General features: G+C 41.7%; 1 protein-coding gene across 2 annotated transcripts in view; it reads right to left on the bottom strand.

Annotated features, from left to right (window-relative positions):
* Positions 1 to 5,024: 5,024 nt before the first annotated feature.
* Positions 5,025 to 20,623, bottom strand: part of nt5dc1 (5'-nucleotidase domain containing 1) — a 113,259-nt gene continuing 97,660 nt past the window's right edge. The window contains exons 10-12 of one of the 2 annotated variants that reach the window (XM_034204535.1): positions 14,466 to 14,639; positions 8,949 to 9,117; positions 5,025 to 7,507 (exon numbers count right to left, since the gene is read on the bottom strand). In XM_034204535.1, coding sequence (XP_034060426.1) covers positions 7,395 to 7,507; positions 8,949 to 9,117; positions 14,466 to 14,639 — 456 coding nt within the window. In that variant the 3' untranslated portion in view covers positions 5,025 to 7,394. The remainder of the gene's footprint in view (positions 7,508 to 8,948; positions 9,118 to 14,465; positions 14,640 to 20,623) is intronic. The other variant, XM_034204536.1, reaches the window with a different exon arrangement.

Here is a 20,623-nt window from a genome sequence, read left to right as displayed (position 1 = left end):
CGTTCGCTCGTGTTATTGGACTGAGTTCTGATTCGGCTGTGATGTTGGCTACTGTCTACGTATCTTAAGGACATGGTGAGACTCACGATGAGTCCCTGCCTCAGGCCTTTCCACCACCACTCGTAAAAATGCAGAGCAATTCAATTATGACAGATTAATGTATGAACTGTCACCGACATAGAGACCCTGCTTCACCTTCACTCTATGCTGACTCTCCCTTCACCCAGTCTGTCACATACATTTACAAAAAGTAGCTGAAGATTACTTTATAAAGTGGAGGAAAGTAACTAAGTACATTTACTCAAGTACTGTACTTAAGTACACATTTGAGGTACTTGTACTTTATCCAAGTATTTTCATTTTATATTACTGTATACTTCTACTCCACTACATTTTGGAAGCAAATGTAGTACTAAATATGATTATTCAGTATCTGAAACCATGCAACATTATATTGAAGTAACTAAAACCACCAGTGGGTTCACAATAAATTAAGTGGCAGCAATATTGCTGTAATGAGTGCTTCTTTCTGAAATGGACCAATCTGCACAATGACTACTTTTACTTTGGTACTTTAACTATATTTTGATGCTAATACTTTCTACTTTTACTTGAGTAACACATTGAATGCAGGACTTTTATTATTAATATACCAATCCTAAACTCTGGTACTGTTACTTTTACTCAAGTTAAGAATGTGAATACCTCTTCCACCTCTGGTATTGTTAGGATTGTTCCCACAGAAAGCCTCCTCCTCCACGGAGAGGATGCCTTCATGGCACTGAGACCCTGCTTCACCTTTTACACACTTTATGCACACTCTCCCTTCATCCGGTTTGTCAGATACATTATAAAGAGTAGTTAAAGATTACTTCATATGACTGCGGGTGGTGGAGTGAAACAGTGAAGTGAATTTAACCGCAGACAGCTCAGTAATCCTCCGCTCTGCACACAGGGAGCCTTGTTCGCGTCGAGTCCGAAAAAAGTGACGGAAAGCCCGCTAAGCTTACCTGTCACAGGCGGTGCTCAGGAACCCGGAGCCCGGCCTCACCGCGACCATGTCTGCCCGGAACACGGCGGAGCTTCTGGAGAAGATCAGTACGATGAGATGAAGTTTGTTTTAGGGACGAAACAAAGTTAGAGAGGGGAGGGAGAGAAAACAGAGAGCGGAGGGAGAGTCCTGCTAGTGCGTGAGGAGGGGCCGCTGGGGGGGGGGGGGGGGAGAGGTGGAGAGACAGAAAGAGAGAGTGAGAGAGAAAAAGAGAGAGAGAGAGGGAAAGGCTTAATGAAGCAGCCCCCCCCCCCCCCCTCACTGTGCTAAGCTAAAAGGTAACATGAAGAGGTGTGAGCAGAGCTTCAGAGCTGAATGGTGTAAATCAGGGGTGTCCAAACCGAGGGCCACATACAGAAAAGAGCAAGAGAGAGAGAGCGCGCATGCATCGAGGTAAAGGACTGAGTGTTTAGATAGTTCGCTTTAGTCTAAGTTATCTCAGTGGGTCTCAAACGGTTTGATCACAATTTATAAAGGCACACCTTTATAATTATTAGGATAAATAAAAACAGGTTTGAAATCATTCCAATGTATACTATAGTCCAGGGGTGCCCAACCTTTTTTGAACCGAGAGCTACTTTTAAAGTTGCCAGTCTGCCGAGATCTACCAGTCCAAATAGAGAGGCGTAGCCATTACTGACAGCCTACTACCAGGTAAATACACACTTCTACTTGTATAAAACTGACCTTTGTACGATTAATACTTCATAAAATACTGCAGATCCTTTATCTTACCTCTTTCTAATCTACACACATACAAGTATTTAACTGAAGTTACACAACAGTGTTGTTGATACAGAGTTGGAGTTTATTCACACGTCACTACAGTGGGCAATGTTTTCAAGAAGCATTGAACAGTGCTGCCACATATGACACAGGGAAAAAAGAAAAGACTCTGAACCCTTTCTTTGCCATTATATAAAAATAGTGTTGCTACAAAAGTATAAATGAGGCTTCCTAATAAGACAACTCAGATCTGAAGCTACACAGGAATCTGCTGCCAAAGTGCAATAAATAAGACAAAATTAATAGAATCAAATCCTTTTTTTGTTGCATTTTAGTAGAGTATAAAAATAAATGCCTTTTTAAAATAGGATGCAAGCAACACTAGTTTCTTAACCTGAATTGATAATAGACTATAATCAATTTAAGTTTTGTACAATAATTATAATGAATAAGTTCAAACAAACTAAAACTTACAGCAGATTAATAACGGTATCTAACTTGAGTTTTTATTATATCAAAAACCTGTTGAAATGCTACTGTTATTTTTACAGTCCCCAAAAAGCTCATCGGCAGCCTCCATGAATGCTTCTTTCACAACTTTGCCGTCTTTGAAAGACTTCATGTGTTACGCAAGAACGTGACTGACACGTTAAGATGCTATGCCTATGGTAGCAGCCTTGCTCTTGTTGTTGGGCCTGGTGAAAATGGACTGCTGTGCATTTAGCTGTCATTTCAGGCCCCTCCCCTTTTGGGAGCGTAGGGCAGAATTAGGAGGGAATTCCGTCTCGTAGCGTTTGTGCACTGTTTTGAAATGCCGCTCCTAAATTACCCTTCTTCGATAAAGCCACGCTCGCATTGCAGATGAGACAGATGGACTTTGAATTGGAATAGATACAAAAATAATCATCCTCCCACTCGGAGTGAGAATTATATATGTTTTGCTTCTGCCATAATTGCGGTCTTGTGTGTGTGCGGACTGTCACTCCTGTTGACACGAACAACGTTAGCGAACTAGTGCACACTGCCCACTGCTCACCAGCCACGCCGGCCAGCCACACATGGGGTCACGCCGGCCAATCACAAAGCTTTGATGCGATCAAGTGCATTATTCTGGCACAGGAAGATTATGTTACAGGACATTAATTTAACGATAAAACAGAATATTGTTGTTCTATTTTTAGACACATCTCGCGATCGACTGGGAATCTAATATCGTTTAAAACTGGAGATATTAAAAAATATGCATGAATAAATAAATGTTAACTGGGTAAAATAAGATATGAATGAACAACAAAAATAAAATATGTTACATGTATTTGTTATTGGCTATGGTAGGTTATTGGTTATGTTCACATACTTATTTAATTATTACAATGTAAACCAATCTTTTTCATATGGGTGTTTTAGAGTTGTACCCCCTAGATCTAGTCTCTAGTCATTCTGCTCAAAGTGCACCTGATTGAAGCATTTTACTTTATAATGTTAAAACAAAACTTTCAGGGGGGCATACCCCCGGACCCCCCTAGAGGATGTGACGTCCACCCGCCAATTAAAACATGTTCATACAATAATGAATACATTTGAAACCTTCTTTATGTATATAACCAACATGTCAATACGTTTCAGTTTGTGTAGTGTATTGGTCTTTTGTAGAGATTTTTCATTTATTCTTTATATATTCTATTGTGTATTGCTTAGAGGGGCGGGAGGGGGGCACCAAATCCTAATCTCGCCTAGGGCACCAAAATGTCTAGGGCCGGCCCTGAACTCATCCTGAAAACAGAGGCCTCAGATTGATTATAGAGGAGAAATAGGAAAGATGTATTTCAAGCTTGTTATGTAAATAAGTCATTGGGCTTTTTTCTTATCAACTAAGATATGTTAGAAAATGTATCCAACTTTAATTGAAGTGGTCTTATTAACACATGAATACTACTGTGTAATATATGTTTACATTTATATTTGAGAAGTACAATATAAGACAAGCACAAGATTCATTTTTGGGCCATATTCCATTATACTCTTTGAATTTGCTGAGGGCCGATTCAAAATGGTCCGCGAGCCACGATTGGCCCCCGGGCCGTATGGCACCCCTGGTGTAAAGTAACTAAGTACATTTACTCAAGTACTTGACTACTACTACTAGTTACTACTTACGTTTTAAGTTTTTCCTTGTACGATGTGAGGGTCTAAGGATAGAGGGTGTCGTTTTTCTCATACTGATATTCTGAACAATTTGTGCTGTTGTATTTGCTGTAAAGTGTCTCTACTGTAGGCTATTTTTATTATATGTACAGCACTTTGGCTCGACCAAAAATCGTTTATAAATGTGCTATATAAATAAAACTTGATTTGATTTGATTTAAGTGCAATATTGAGGTACTTGAGTATTTACATTTTACTTTGTACTTCTACCCCACTACAATTCAGAGGTACATGGTGTACTTTCACTCCACTACATGTATTTAATCCCTTTAGTTACTTTACAGATCTGGATGAATGATGTGAAATCTAATCAAGTGTTAAATCAGACTTTAGTTCCACCTGGAGTAAATCCACAAGCTACCCTGCAGTATACAAAGTCATTCAAACTAGCTGCACCTTTACCAGCTTTGAGAACACTTTCATGATCAATCATTATAAAACATATCATATATATTATTCTGAAATGGACCAATCTGCACAACGACTACTTTTACTGTCGCTATTTCCACTATATTTTGATGAGAATACTTTTCTACTTTTACTTGAGGAACATTTTGAATGCAGGACTTTTAATTGTAACAGTATGCCTACACTCTCGTACTACTTTTACTTAAGTACAAGATCTGAATACTTCTCCCACCTCTGGCTACAGTAAGTGTGTGAAGTATTCACATTCTTTACTTGAGTCAAAGTACCAATACATTAATGATAAAATACTTAATTACAAGTAAATGTCCAGCATTCAACAAGAAATAAAAGCACCCATTTCTCAATCCAATACACTGAGGGGATTTCCTGCACAGAATTTAAGCATTAGCCTGTGACTATAGGGAACATGGTGCAAAAAAAGTCCTTGTTTGCTTCTTCCCATTTACAGAAATAAATCACCATCATAAGTAAACTGGCTCATGGATATAGTAATACTTGGCTTCATGTGTTCCTCTTTAAACCTGTGTTACTCAGATGTATAATAATGAATGTGTACTGTGTGTGAATACAGAACACTGTCTTTGTTTGCAAAGAAAACTCAAAGAGAACTCTATGTAAGAAAATTGTTGAACATTTTATTTCATTGACAGTACTTCAACACTTGAACACAGAATGTAACTTTCCCTGTGTTTTCCAAGAACTTAAGACCACAAATGACTCCAACATAAGGCAAATGTGCATGTCAAATGTTCCTGTTCAGGTGAGGAAATAAAGGTACAATCACCACAGCTGTATGCACAAAACATTTGCACACTCAGCAAAGTAATACTCACTCTGGACGACCGGCCTCACACACACTGAAGCTGTGTGCTGCTTCTTCCTAGTTTGTGAGAGAATGGCCATGTAAAAAGGACCTTTGGGAAATTATCTTGTTTGGTGACCTCCTCAGAGCCAGATAAGGAATTGAATGCAGCATCACCTCTGTGTGTTCATCATAGGGTTGGGATGTTTAGCCGAGCTTAGCACAAAGGCTAAAAGAACATGTATAGCAAACAAGCTAGCAGCTAGCCAAGAAGCCAGTCAGGCTCCATCGAAACCTCTAAGAAAAATCTAAACTGGTTTTATTTACATGTTGTATTGTTAATGAAATACATTTAAAAAAGGTTGACCAAGAGACAAATTGAGATTATGTCCAGCATTAGATTGACAGTCGCTCAGAAACGTGGCTTTTATCCAATGGCTGTTAGAAACCAAGAGAACTATCACCATCAGCTGAGTCAGATGTCAATCAAGCAACAAAATATGTATTTACCAATGAGTGAAGCCTGTGAAGGGCGATTCCCACAGTAAGTTGGAGGTTTTTTTCCAGTCGCGCATGGAGGTGAATACGATTTTAACTACATGCGAAACTCACAGCACCAGAAAAACCAAACGATGATTACCAAACAGAGAAGGTAACAGCAGCGGAAATAACAAATGTACACACTGCAGCACCCGCCATCATACATTTACTTGCATATTTTGTTCAAACAAATCAACCTATAGTAAAGCGGTGTAATTAATATTACAATATAATATTAATAGTTTCAATAGAAATTGTAATGTTTAAGGGTTAGATGGACATTATATTCAAATCTATACTAGCTCTTAGCATCGCAGTAACATCTCCCTTATTGTCCAGCACAAACACACACTCTTTGTCCCACATGTGACCTGCCGGCACCTGGCCACTCTAGTTGTGATCTCTCTGAAACTAACAAGAGGAAATAGGTCACTGGCCGGCCCCTTTGCAAACCAGCCTGCTGTTGAACACCTGAGTTCCTGTGTAGTTCTCAGTTACTATGAACCCAGTGATAACCCTTTATCTGCCCACACCCCTGACTCAGTCAAATAAACCCAACTGACTCTTGGAGTTCTCGCATGTTTGTTTTTTGACAAGCTAACATTTCATTGTATTTGTTGCAAGTTGTATTTTCCTGACTGAGGCTAACAGTGGTCCAGTGCTAAGCTAGGCTAAACATTTCCCAGAGCACAGAGGCAAATGTGAAACCAATTGTGATCTAAAGAAACAAGCAAACCTCCACATTCTTCTGTTCAATATTATGGCACAACTTATCTATGCACACCGACCAAACAACCATTCAGACGTCGGTAAGTATATCTCCATGTAGTACTGCATATGAATGAAGCACAAGTAGTCAACATCTTACACAATCACTCAAATAGCACATGTCACTGTTGCACCAAAAAGAATACAGAGAACATCTAGCATAGTCTTTATCATCCATTATTATGATTATTATTTTGAAAAGGTTCCCAAAGTTGTGTTTTAGAAACAGCCAACACACAGAGCAGCATTGTGCCAGTTGTTCAGCAACAATGACCTGAATATTAACACCTTCCACGAGACTCACACAGGGAAACAGCAGACCATAAACCTAAGGTTGTGTTACCAAAATTCATACAGTGAAACTAGTTTTAAAAAGTACTTCACATCAACAGAAATACTGACACAATGACTCCGAAGGAATTTTAGGGACAAACACAGTGACAGTCTGGGTACAGCTGACGAAGGTAACGCTTTGAGGTAATCACTTCACTGATAAAGAGACGGTCAAATGTTCACTTTATTATGGAAAAGTTTATAGAATTCAGATTTTAAAACAATCTACCATTGGAAATAATAATGCCCTCACACATAAAACAATAAACACTACACTTCCTATTACTACTGAATGCAGACACACTTTAATTGTCGTATTTCCACAAACACTAGACCACAAAACCACGGTGAAATGTCGGCGTCGTTATTACAGAGATACTGTGGCTTACATTCACATGGTTTCTCTGAATGGGGGGGGGGGGGTGCTTCCTGTGCTCCACAGATGGCGGGGGTCAGGTGGGGAACTGACATTCCTCTCCTGAGGCGAGGGGCAAGGGAGGACTTTTACTTTTTTTTTTACTTTTTCCCTCTTTTCTTTTTTTATGACAGACTCTCGCACCTCTTCAGCAAAGAATCCGGGGGCCGGGGGTAGTAGCCCGTGGTGCAGGGCTTGTTCGGAGAAAACCTGGGGAACTTGTAATCCAGAGGGAGATCTGGAAGAGGAAAGTCATACAGGAAAGTCAACAGCAGGTTATCCATGCAGACCACCTGCATTTGAATGCACCACTGCTGATATGTTACCTATGTCACTGTCAAATGCTGCTCCTCATTTTTGGCCATGGATGTAAACTTATGTCTTCATTTTGATTATATTACTAATATATACTAGCAATTTAAGTAATATACTTCCACCTTTAATACTATCACCTGGTCGCTACCTCACAACTGTTATGGTGCTGGATGTGTATTTTGTAAATTGTGTAATTCTACTTTTATCTTTAATATTTGTATGCATGCTTCTTAAATATTAAGCTATCTTTGGCTCTTAACTTGCTGCAACAATGTACATCTCCTCTCTGGGAGGAATAAAGGTATTCTGATTCATGTGTGCTTCTATTTTTAACTTAGATTATTCTTTATTATTCCATCCCTTTTTTTACCTGCTGTGCCACCTTTTGCTGTAACACTGTACATGTCCTCGCTGCGGGACTCAAAGCAATTCTGGTTCTGAAAACAGCTTGAAAAAAAGAGTCCACTCCAGAGGACGTTTGACCTCTTGCCTCCAAAAAGACATGGCACTAAACATCACAAATAACGATAAATAACCTCTGCAGATATTTCACATTCATGTAAGGGAAGAATTTTCCACTCTAAAATAGAAAAGGAATGTATCTTATGATATGATATTTGTTTTATAATTCTTACTAAACCCTATCCTTTAAGAGCACCACGTTGTACTTTACCCAGTGCAGTACTGGCCTACAGGACAAATGTGTTGTTCAGCTTTTTTGAATACATCTGCTTATATAAATCACATCTGCTGTGGGTTCCACCAACACATGCACACACGAGCAGACGAACATGTAGTTGTTCTGAATTGTGTTAGTCATTGATTTCTTTAATCCTGAGTAGTGATGAGTCATTCCAGCCACGTTGCCTCTGTCGCTCTACAGAACGGCCCGCAGAAGGAATTGCATCTGACATTTTTGCAACCGTATTGATTGCTCGGTTGAAGAACATAACATAAGAGTTTGTTTTTGTCACACTATTTATAAGCTGAGGGACATCCGTGTAGTGAAAGGATCCTTTATTTAATGAAATCCGTCTGAAAGTACAGGAAGAGCCACAAGTTGATTCCTGATTTTCCATGAGAAGATATGCTTCACCAAGTCCATGTTCACTTTTATTATATAATATATATTTAAGTTGATTGTCTCCTACTAAGTGTCCTTTTGTAGTTGTTAACATGTCATATAACTGGATTCAAATGGCAGTGTTTTAATTCTGGGCTCTTAAACACATTTTCTGTCGTCACTTTTGAAGTTGTATTGGACTTTGCATCACTTTGTTGAAGTTTATTATAATGATTACAGGTATTATGATAGGCTCTCTTTCTCCATCCAACATGTCTGGAATGTGTCTGGAGCCACATACCTGCTATGTGCTCCACACTGGGGATGGCCATGGTGCTGTATTTGTGGATGCAGTGGCAGCACCAGGTCAGTTTCTGGCTCTCCTCGCCCCCCCCTCCGCTGCCTTGTGAGTCCACGAAGTAGGAGCCCCACTGCTGGGACACGTCAGACGGAGCCTTCATGCCCTGCTCCTGCAGAGACACACACACCTGACTGAGACTGTGCTCACATTCATTCTGGGACATGTGCAGACCTGATAAAAGGAGGAAGGAATTCCACCCTCAGCTATATAAACTTCAAGCTGGCTTTAACGCAGGCGGCTTTCTGGGGCTTTTCTGACTGCTGCATGAATCATTAGTTCTGAGTAGAGAGGGCAATGACTACACTTTTTGACTGAAGTCAATGTACTTAAGTAAAAAGTAGCCATAACTACCAGCTGTTTTATAGAACACCTCCCTCATATATGGCCGTGGGTTATTAGGATGTCTCTGTTCTCAGTCGAGTCGATATCACTAACTTCACCTGTCTCTCTCTGAAGTTAGTTCAAAGCAATAGTATTAAGTTGAACGTATTATTTTTTATTAAAAGTAATATTGTTTTTTTCTACTAACCTAATACAGTTATGTCTAATTTGTTGACATAATACATTTAATTCAAGTCAACGTTTCAGTCCTGCATCTTCCTCTTCCCCAACATTAGCCCTTTTTCTTGATGCTTCTGCCTAGCTCTGTTGAAATAGCTTCGTAGGCTACTGGCACCGTTTGAAATAGGTGCGCAATGACTAAATAATAATGATCATGCCACCAAATGCAGATTAAAACTAAAGTAACAAGCCTGTTTTGAAAATGTAAGAGGTAGAAAGTACAGTAGTATTTCGTTAAGCAGTAGTAATAAGGAGTACAAGTAATAAGTTGTCAGAAAAATAAATAGTGGAGAAAAATCGGTTTAAGTATTACATTACATTACATTACATTGCATTTAGCTGACGCTTTTGTCCAAAGCGACTTACAATAAGTACATTCGACCAGGAAGACACAACCTTGAAGAAAACAGAATCATATAAGTACATCAGGTTTCATAGAGCTAAACATTTCAAGTGCTACTCAACTGGCTTTAGGTAATCCAGTCCTTTATTAGTATAAAAGTGCTTCGTTAATCGTTCTAACGCTCGAAGTGGAGTCGAAAGAGATGAGTTTTCAGTTTGCGCCGGAAGATGTGCAAGCTATCTGCCGTCCTGATGTCAATGGGGAGCTCATTCCACCATCTTGGAGCCAGGATAGCAAACCCACGTGTTTTCGCCGATGGGAACTTGGGTCCCCCTCGCAGCGAGGGCGCAACGAGTCGTTTGGCTGATGCAGAGCGTAGTGCACGCGCTGGGGTGTACGGTTTAACCATGTCCTGGATGTAGGAAGGGCCAGATCCATTCGCAGCACGGTAAGCAAGTACCAGTGTCTTGAAGTGGATTCTAGCAGTTACCGGAAGCCAGTGAAGGGAGCGGAGGAGCGGAGTGGTGTGGGAGAATTTAGGAAGGTTGAAAACCAGACGAGCCGCTGCATTCTGGATGAGCTGCAGAGGTCGGATGGCACATGCAGGTAGACCAGCCAGGAGGGAGTTGCAGTAGTCTAGGCGTGAGATGACGAGAGCCTGGACCAGAACCTGAGTCGCTTTCTGAGTCAGCTGGGGACGTATCTTCCTGATGTTGTAAAGCGTGTATCTGCAGCAGCGGGTTGTAGCAGCGATGTTTGCAGTGAAGGACAGGTTGTTATCTAGGGTCACACCCAGATTCCTTGCAGTCTGAGTCGGGGAAACAACTGAGGTGCCGATGTTGATTGTCAGGTCAAGAGTTGGACAATCTTTTCCCGGGAGGAAGAGCAGCTCAGTCTTGTCAAGGTTGAGCTTGAGGTGGTGAGCAGACATCCACTGAGAGATGTCAGCTAGACAAGCAGAGATGCGTGCAACGACCTGGGTCTCTGAGCGGGGAAAGGACAGAATTAATTGGGTGTCGTCAGCGTAGCAGTGGTAAGAAAAACCATGCGGGCTAATGACTGATCCGAGCGAGTTTGTGTACAAGGAGAAGAGGAGGGGACCAAGAACAGAGCCCTGAGGGACCCCCGTAGTTAATTGACAAGGGTCGGACTCAGACCCTCTCCAAGTCACCCTGTAGGTACGGTCTTTCAGGTATGAGGTAAGGAGGGAAAGTGCAGAGCCTGAAACTCCAAGTTTTTGGAGAGTGCGAAGGAGGATCTGATGATTCACCGTGTCGAATGCAGCAGACAGGTCCAACAGGATGATGACAGAGGAGAGGGATGCAGTTTTGGCAGTGTGCAGTTCCTCCGTGACAGCAATGAGAGCAGTTTTCTGTGGAGTGACCTGCCTTGAAACCAGACTGGTGCGGATCTAGAAGGTTGTTCTGATTGAGATAACAGGAGAGTTGTTTAAAGACAGCGCGTTCAAGTGATTTAGACAGGAACGGGAGGAGAGAGACAGGCCTGTAGTTTATAACATCAGACGGGTTGAGAGTGGGTTTCTTTAGGAGAGGGTTTACTCTTGCCTCCTTGAGACTGTTTGGAAAGTGACCAGAAGTTAGAGAAGTGTTGATGAAATGGGTGAGAAACGGTAGAATATCAGGAGCGATAGTCTGAAGGAGGTTTGAAGGGATAGGGTCCAGAGGACAGGTGGTAGGGGCGGGCAGAGGTAATGAGGGTAAGAACCTCACTTGGAGAGAGAGGGGAAAAGGAGGTTAGTGTGTTGGTGGAAGGAAGGTCTGGTGACCCAGCGGTGAGTAAAGGTGAGTCAGAAAAAGAAGAGCGAATATCATTAACCTTTTTTTCAAAGTGGGTAACAAAGTCGCTTGACAGAAGTGAGGAGGGGGGAGGAGCTTTTGGAGGGTCCAAGAGGGTGGAGAAGATGGAAAATAGTTTTTTAGGATTGGAATAGGAAGATTGGATCTTATCTTGAAAGAAAGTGCTTTTTGCCTGAGAGATCGAAGCAGAGAAAGAGGAGAGGAGAGCTTGATAGGTTAGGAGGTCGTATTAACAAAGTATTTGTACTTCATTTCCCACCTCTGGTTCTGAGACTCTGCGTTGTTAGCTATGATCACATGATCACATGAGTTTTATACACAGAGGGATGATGAGCAAGGATTAGCCCACAGGAAGTGAAACCTCACAAACCACAGTGAGAAATGTGTGCCTTGCACAAAATCAGCTGATGCCATCAGGATATGGTATTCAGAGAGGATGAAAAAACATCTGAAAGATTTAGATCATGCTGTTATGGAGATTGTACCAAATATATATAAATATAATATTTGAGAAGGGAGAACAAAAAAGAAGACGGAGGAATTTCTTTCAGCAGAAAAAGCAGAACTAATCCAACCCAGATGAGAGGGATCAGATACATCACTAACAGACTGCCTCCTCTGCACTGCCACTGTAATGCGTATGCTTATTTGAATCTATTTGAAGGTTTTCCAACACATTACTCAAATAAGACTTCCCCATTTGGCATTAATCGTACAAGCTACCAATTTAAAAAAATGTTTTCAGAACAAAGGAATGTAATGCATTGAACATATTGAAACGTTGACTTTAATCAAATGTACTATATCAACATAGTTCACATAAGTGTATTATGGCGCGTTTCCACTGCAGTGGGTAGCTCGCTTTAAGCTTGCCGAGCCGTGCGGGGCCCGTTTTTGGTTGCGTTTCCACTTGGCCTAATTTTGGCCCGGGGCTACTTTTTCACCTTTTTTCTGGCCCGACTAAATCGTGGTTCTAGGGCCAGGAACAACCAGGCTGAGTCGGGCTGAGTATGCTAAACTAGAGAGAGAATCGCTGGCAAGGGGGCTACAACTACAACAAGATGAACATATTTGACCGTGATTTAATTGTAATACACGTTTCAAAATGATGCCGAAGTAACAACATACTGATACCGGTTAGTAAAAACCATGAATTAATGCTTTGACAAGTCTACAGACGGCAGGCGAAAAACCCTTTTAAAATGCGTGTTTTCTAAATGAAGCTTGGCTAAGCTAACGTTATATATGCTCCGACCGACCACACTCACAACAACGGCCTATACAGACATAAATAAACCAGCGACTGTATTCACCATGACACAGACAGTCTGTGGTTTGTACTTGTTTAACTTTTGTCAAGTTTCTGAACAGATATGAGGAGCTGTGAGCTCTGAGTGCTAAGAGCTAATGGCTGTGTTGTTTTTTGGGGCGCTCATTGAAGATGACGTCACGGCTCCGCCTACACTGCGTTACTATAGTAACTACCCCAGTTCCTAAACTGTAATGGAAGCGCAGCATTAAAGTGAGCCGGGCCTAATAAGGCCTAACCAAACCGAGCGAGGCCTGCAGTGGAAACGCGCCATTAGATTGGAACAGGGCCGGCCCTCCCTACAGGAAGATCACGCAGACTGCGTGGGGCCTCACCTTGCGGAGGGGGCCTCACCTTGCGGAGGGGGCCTCACCTTGCGGAGGGGGCCTCACCTTGCGGAGGGGGCCTCAACTTGCGGAGGGGGCCTCACCTTGCGGAGGGGGCCTCAACTGAGCTTATGCGGCGCAATTAGTGTGGCGCGGCATGGTTTCGCTGCTGCGAGGCTCCACCAGCAGGAGGTGGTATTATGTCAAATCTTTGGGCATCACTGATTCATATTATATACCTCAGGAGCAGAGGTGAGAAGTACTCAGACCTTGTACTTGAGTTAAAGTAGAAGTACTCAGATCTTGTACTTGAGTAAAAGTAGAAGTACCAGAGTGTAGGAATACTCTGTTACAGTAAAAGTCCTGCATTCAAAATGTTCCTCAAGTAAAAGTAGAAAAGTATTCTCATCAAAATATAGTGAAAGTAGCGACAGTAAAAGTAGTCGTTGTGCAGATTGGTCCATTTCAGAATAATATATATGATATGTTTTATAATGATTGATCATGAAAGTGTTCTCAAAGCTGGTAAAGGTGCAGCTAGTTTGAATGACTTTGTATACTGCAGGGTAGCTTGTGGATTTACTCCAGGTGGAACTAAAGTCTGATTTAACACTTGGTTATATTTCACATCATTCATCCACATCTGTGAAGTAACTAAAGGGATTAAATACATGTAGTGGAGTAAAAGTACACCATGTACCTCTGAACTGTAGTGGAGTAGAAGTTCAAAGTAGCATAAAATGGAAATACTACTCAAGTAACAGTATCTCAAACTTGTACTTAGGTTCAGTGCTTGAGTAAATGTACTTAGTTACTTCTCACCTCTTCCCAGGAGGGCTGCTCCCTTTGAGCTCTGCACTATTTTAACACAGTTGGTCTCATTGTTACTTAAAAAAAGGCTAAAATCGAAGCAGCAGAACCAAAGATATCACCTTTTTAATTTTACACATTTTTCTTCCTTGTCAAAAGCTGGCGTCTGCATTACCCACAATGCAACACGACCAAAGACAGTTGGGAACGAGTGTTAGCGGCAGGTGAGGCTTCCAGCAGAGAGGAGCAGCAGTCACTGCTAAAGGGAAACAGCTGCTCCTCTGAACTCACCTCAAACTTTCCCTTTTTCTCCAGCGGCTCCACTTGGGCCTCATTACACTTCGCCGCGTCACTCTTCGGGACGCCCTCCCCCTCCATTTCCTCCACGATCATCACTGTCTCCCACTTCCCAAAGCTGCTGGCAGGGAACATATCCGACCTCATGCTATCTCCAAAATACACGACCTGCAGAGGGAGAAGGGGACAGAGGACAGACTGTTTGCAGCTGCACAATAGTTTAAGTGCAGTGGTAAAGATGGATTCTCTTAGCAGTAGTCAGCTGGCATATGTCTTACGACCCCCCAGTGTAAACAAGACCAGACATGATGAGTCTGCAAAAGTCATCATGATTTCTTTGACCATCTCCTCTCCTTTGTCCTCCTCTCATGAAAAAGAAAAGAAAGCTGAGACGCATTCCAGAGCTGAGTGCAGGCGCACGCTGCTCAAAGCTTAAAATCCCATTTCAACGAGTGTTTCACTTTATTCCAAAAGGAGAGCCATGGAGTGAGGAGAGTGACACTCTGGAGATTAAAAGGACAAGACACAGAAGGACGCTGATGTTTTAGTAGAATGAGGCTACACAGTAAAAGGCCAGTTCATTATACGTTATTTAGTGATCAATAAATGAGCATGCTGGCATTATTACTACACTGAAAAAACTGGAACCTAGGCTTTAATTAAATGGTTTATCCCAACACATTTCACATAACTGTATTAGGTTAGTTAAAAGCAATCATATTACCTTTAAATAAAAAATAATAGGTTCAACTTAATATTGTTGCTTTCAACTAACCTAATAGAGTTAGCAAATCTGTTGACATATTACATTTAATCAAAGTCAACGTTTCAGTTTCTTCAGTGTACCTCACTGATGTACTAGGAAAAAGCAGTAGCACACACAGTGCTATTAAAGGTCATTCTGTTAGTCAGCAGATGGTTGATGAGCGTAATGGTAATCGGTGCCGGTTAATCTGAAGTCCTCACAAACGCTGATGCAACTCTGACAGAAATGACTGCTGACATGAAGTTCACTAACCCCCTTCCAAGAGTTTCTCAGTGACTCCATCATTAAAGTCTGCAGAAGCTCATTTTAGGAATGAATTAAGAGATCATACCAAGCATACATTAATCAAAACCAAGATAGGCCAAGAATGGTCAAGTGAACATTATAGTTTCAGATATTAATAGTTGTGATGGTGATGGGATGGTCCTTAAAAAAAACAAGAACATGCCTCAACCATCTGCACAGTATTGTGCAACTAAATGCTTTTTAAATTCAATAATTTCAACAAGTTATTTGTAGATATACTTTACTATAATCTATTTCTGACTTGTGGGCTCGAAAACCAAATGAATGCATCTGAAAGCATCTGTGTGAAGAAGACGCCTTCATCACAGTTGGCATAGGGCAGTGTTTCTCAAAGTGGGGGGCGCAGAGGCATGACTAGCGAGAGACCAGGAGGAAAAATTGTTATGACAAAAAAAAAAATTGGAAAAAAAAAAATTGGAAAAGAAAATGGTTATGGCGTCGGCATGACCGGCAGAAGTTACGCTTAGAAACCTTAAACCTATGAGGGTGCTGTAGGACACAGGTGTGTAATGTACATGTGGAGGATGGAAGGTCAATAGGCGGCGTCTGGGGGGGCGCTAGGGGGTGCTGCAGGTCCCCCTAGGATAGCCATAGCACCCCCTAAGCACCCCCAAGAAATATATGTATTTTTTATTTTGATGTGTGAAATTCATAATTTGAAAAATGATTGATTCGAAAATAATATGCTACAGTACAGTACAAGTACGTCTGGGTCTCTGTGTTTCATTCAAGCTCGGCTCTGTGTGTGTGTGGAACGAGCCATTTTGTGTGCGTGCACAAGCGAGAGAGTAAGCGCGCACCGGTACCGGAGATTGTTGTTGTTAGCATCTGGTGCTAGCTAGCTACGCTAACGGATATAAGGAGCTTTTTCAACAACAAGGTGGAGGAAGAATTCTCGCCCGTCAGACTGAGAGGCTCAGATAACCTCAGCTCAGTGAGGTAAAGGACTCTCAGTTTAGATTACCCACTGAGATTAGTTATCTCAGTGGGTCTCAAACGGTTTGGTCACGATTAATGTAAACAATTATTTCCAAGGCACACCTTTATATGATCTTTATAGGTATAAAAAAATAAGAGAATAAATGAAAAACAGGTATGAAATGCTATGGCAGTAAAACAAGAATACAGTTTGAAAGGGGAGTGATTTGTAAAATATCCATAAAGAAAAAGAACATCTGCTTACAGTTCTGTTTCATATGGGTGCTGAGAGATGTATCCATATATCTCTTCATGTTGCTCTCAAAGTGCACCAGATTGATGGTTTTAACTTCAATATTTAAAAATAAATCTTCCCGGGGGAGCATCCCCCCGGACCCCCCTAGAGGAGGTTAGGTTCACCCCCCACTTAAAAAAAATAGCACCCCTGCTTACACCTATATGCTGTGAGCTGATTATCGAGCCTTGATTGTAACAGCCGTGAGGAGTGTTGCAGTAGAAAATTCAACTGTAGCGACCGGTACATTAATGGGAAACCCTAAATGTTTGAGCACCCTCTATGAAAAGTCAAGCTACCCCACAGCACCCCCAAAAGAAATCTCTGGCGCCGCCACTGAGCCTGCAACCCCGTTTTGAAGAAATGTGCAGTGCCAAACAGGCTCATTGCAGCCACTAATGCTGTGATAAGAAGACACACTTTTTGGCCAAATATCAGCATTTTCTTTCTTTTCATTTCTTTGCACAGATTGCAAAGTGGCAAAGTATTATAACTTATTGTTTTAGCAAAGGAATTGCACAATTGTATAATGTATATATTTTTTTAAAGCACACAGACTCATGGAGCATTGTTTTATTATCACTGTTCTAGCAAAGTGATTTATTTATTTTTTTGAAAGGAATGTTCACGTTCATATTGATGTATTTTAATAAATGTTAACTTGGCCCATTACGTGACTATTTGTGTTGGGGGGGCCCGACGGAAAAAGTTTGAGAACCAATAGCATAGGGGCATGGTAAAAGGCACACTGAGGGAAACACTAGTGATGTTACGTATTGCGCCGAGGCTTCGGAGCGTGTGTCGAGTAATCCCCGAAGCTTTTTGTGAACCTTGTATCGAGGCTTGTATCGTTTTGGGCCAGTGACGTCACCGATGACAAACGAAGCCTCGCTGCCTGTCGATACCACGTGACTGCTTCAGGAAGTGCTTTAGATCGGTTGAACACAACGCTCATATTACCCATGGATGTATAATAAGAACCATATTACCCCTCCTGTACCCGGGCCCGGTGACACGATGAAATTAAGAGAGCTCAGACCCTCACTCATATAGAGGTCAGAACATGTCAAAAGTATAAATAAATAAAAGTATAAATAAATGTAGGAATAAAAACATGAATAAATAGAGTGCAGTGTTTTCAGGGAGATTTAGTGTGTGTGCTGTGGCTCAGCTGGAAAGCAGTTAACTCATGACCGCAGGGTTCCTGGTTCAACGACTGGTCAATACGTATTTTTTGTTGTTTATAAAAGCTACAGCTAAATGAGATAATGTAGTTTATAAATGTATTCTTTGATATGGTTTAGCCTTTCTCAGGCTACAACATGGTTACGTTTATGAATATTATTAAGGAATGCAAATCCCTCTTTGCAATGTTTACCAGCCTCCTTAGGCTTTTCAATCACAATCATTGAACTGGAATAAATACAATATTGTTAACATGAAAATATGATTGAATGTTCGTTGTTTAGAGTTATGCTAAGGCTTTACTCATTGGGAACTCGGTATGAGATAGAGCACACTGTTGAGATGTCCAATCTGCCTGTTTTACACACTTTGACCAACAAGGTCGTACATAACAATGCTGTGCCAAAGTAACCTGCTTACCCTCTCGTTCAAGGTTGTGAAGTCCAAACAGAGCAACAGAAAACTGCAGCCTTAAAGTGGACCTATCATGCTATATTTGAATAATATATTGTAGGGCCATACCTATACAAAACATGTCTGTGAAGTTTTTTTTTCAAAATACCAAACAGATCATGCATTTTAGCCATGCCTCATTTCGCTCTATTCCAGCCCTGTCTTTGCATGCGCTGCAGCAGACCACGCCCCCCTGCAAAGGAGGCGGGTGAGGCACGGGCGTCATGTTACCATGCTGTTACCATGCTGTTACCATGCTGTTACAATGCTGTTACCATTCTGTTACAATGCTGTTACCATGCTGTTACCATGCTGTTACCATGCTGTTACCATGCCACGGCAACGCCACATTCCCCTGATTGGTGGAGAGTTGGCCATATAGGCGGAGCTCCTCGTTCCTGACGTCAGAGACGGAACGGAGTGACTCACATTACATGTCCCCATTTAGGCTTGTTACGTAAAATAATACATATTGGTACTTTATGTTACATACTGTATTTGAACATTGCATGTTTTAAGGTACACGTCATTTTAAACCTGGCATGGCTAACGTGTGGAGAACCACAATGCATGCTCTTTATCATAACCCAGAATCTAGAAGGCAAATGTCCTCTATGTGGGACAAATAAAAGATTCCTGGTTGAGAGAAAGTGAAACTCTGCATCAAATAAACCCTTTCCTGTGATCAGACTGAATCTAACCTCTCTCCAGGAGTCAGAAGGCCATAAAGAGGATGTAAGGCATTCCAGGAGCTGCGTCTCCCCCTCCCCCTCACAGATCTGTGTCCCAGGCCCCCCCTCATGTAAACACACCTACTAATCGCTGCTGTTGCGGGCCGGGCCTTCTGAGAGCTTCCCAGAAGTCGCTCAGCTGCTTGTACCCCAGAAAGCTGCAGGGATAAATATTTACAGAGGCTGAGGATTCCAGCACAGAGGCAACACATTATAGAAGAGGATCATTGTGTATGGACACACTCACATCAGCAGACTGGACTGTGAGGGATCTGATGCTCCTTCTCCAAACACGAAACACACAATATGACACTGTTCATTGGCTGTAAATGCAGCCACAGCTTTCCTCCTGACCCAGGACCAGTGCCTCCAAAGAGCCACTCATTCTGTGCAGCGTCTGCAGGTCAAACCCCCCCCCCGCCCCCATGTGGAGTTATTTGTATTTCATTTGTTGGCTCTGAATTATTGATAAATCAGAATTGCTAATGTGGCTAGGCTAACATGATCCATGTTATACAGCGATATGATGCCAACATTGAAACTGAGAAATATAAATGTTTCCGTGGCTCAGGGTCTGATGGACGTAGCGGTGGGGACAAAGTTCACGGAGGCTTTTTGTCCAGAGTGTGTCTTACAGTCATTTCCTCCTGCTATCAGAAACAGCTCACTGTGCTGCAGCTCACTGCTGCTTTAGGGTGAGCGTCTCTTATCAGCTCATCACTCAGAGAGCAGTTCAGGCTGAAGCAGGTGAACAGAGCAGAGGGCTGCAGGGCCTTAATGAGCCCTCTGTGCTGCACACTGTGTGGGCCTGGAGCACAGGCGCACACAGAAGCTGTGCCCTGACCCTCTGTCCGTAGTTCCTAAAGGCACATTTAAAAAAGTTGTTGAGAAAAGTTGTTGAGAAAGTTACCTGTGCGCCAAGGAGGAAGGAGCACACAGGAGGAGACAACCATTTAATTGCAGACTGTTATGTTTACGTGGGGAAATGACAGTGCATACGTTATTTGAGATATATTTCGAACTCAGACTTAATTTTATGGACATTTCGGCCAGGGGTGTAGAGCTATTTGTTAAAACCAGTTTAGCCCTAAGCCTGTTTTTCAGGTCTCAGGCTCGAAAATGACATTCCCAGAACAAATGACCATATCTTCACTTCTAAAAGGGTTAAATTAATAATCTTTTTTCTCAAAGTAATGATAAACCTGTGAGTTGGATGTAGAAAATTCAGATTGAACATAGTAAAAAACTGTAAATTATAGTGTCCGTCCAAAAAATATTTTGTACTTGGATGATGGTAAGGTAGACTAAAAGCTTTAGGAATCCAAAGTATAATATATAATAAGTACCCTGTATCAAGATTGATGCAAAACAAGTTACATTTGACCTTTTTAGAGAGGTTTAGCAAAAAAAACTCCACCTCTGAGGTGATTTGGATGGAAATGGGGGTTTTACCGTTTCTCTGGAACCCATTGGTCGATTTTGGTGATTGACATCTCTT

The sequence above is a fragment of the Gymnodraco acuticeps genome, unplaced genomic scaffold (genome assembly GCF_902827175.1).
Source record: "Gymnodraco acuticeps unplaced genomic scaffold, fGymAcu1.1, whole genome shotgun sequence".
NCBI classification, from domain to species: domain Eukaryota; kingdom Metazoa; phylum Chordata; class Actinopteri; order Perciformes; family Bathydraconidae; genus Gymnodraco; species Gymnodraco acuticeps.
Note: the sequence above shows the minus strand (reverse complement) of the source record. Positions and strands in the feature narration are given on the sequence as shown.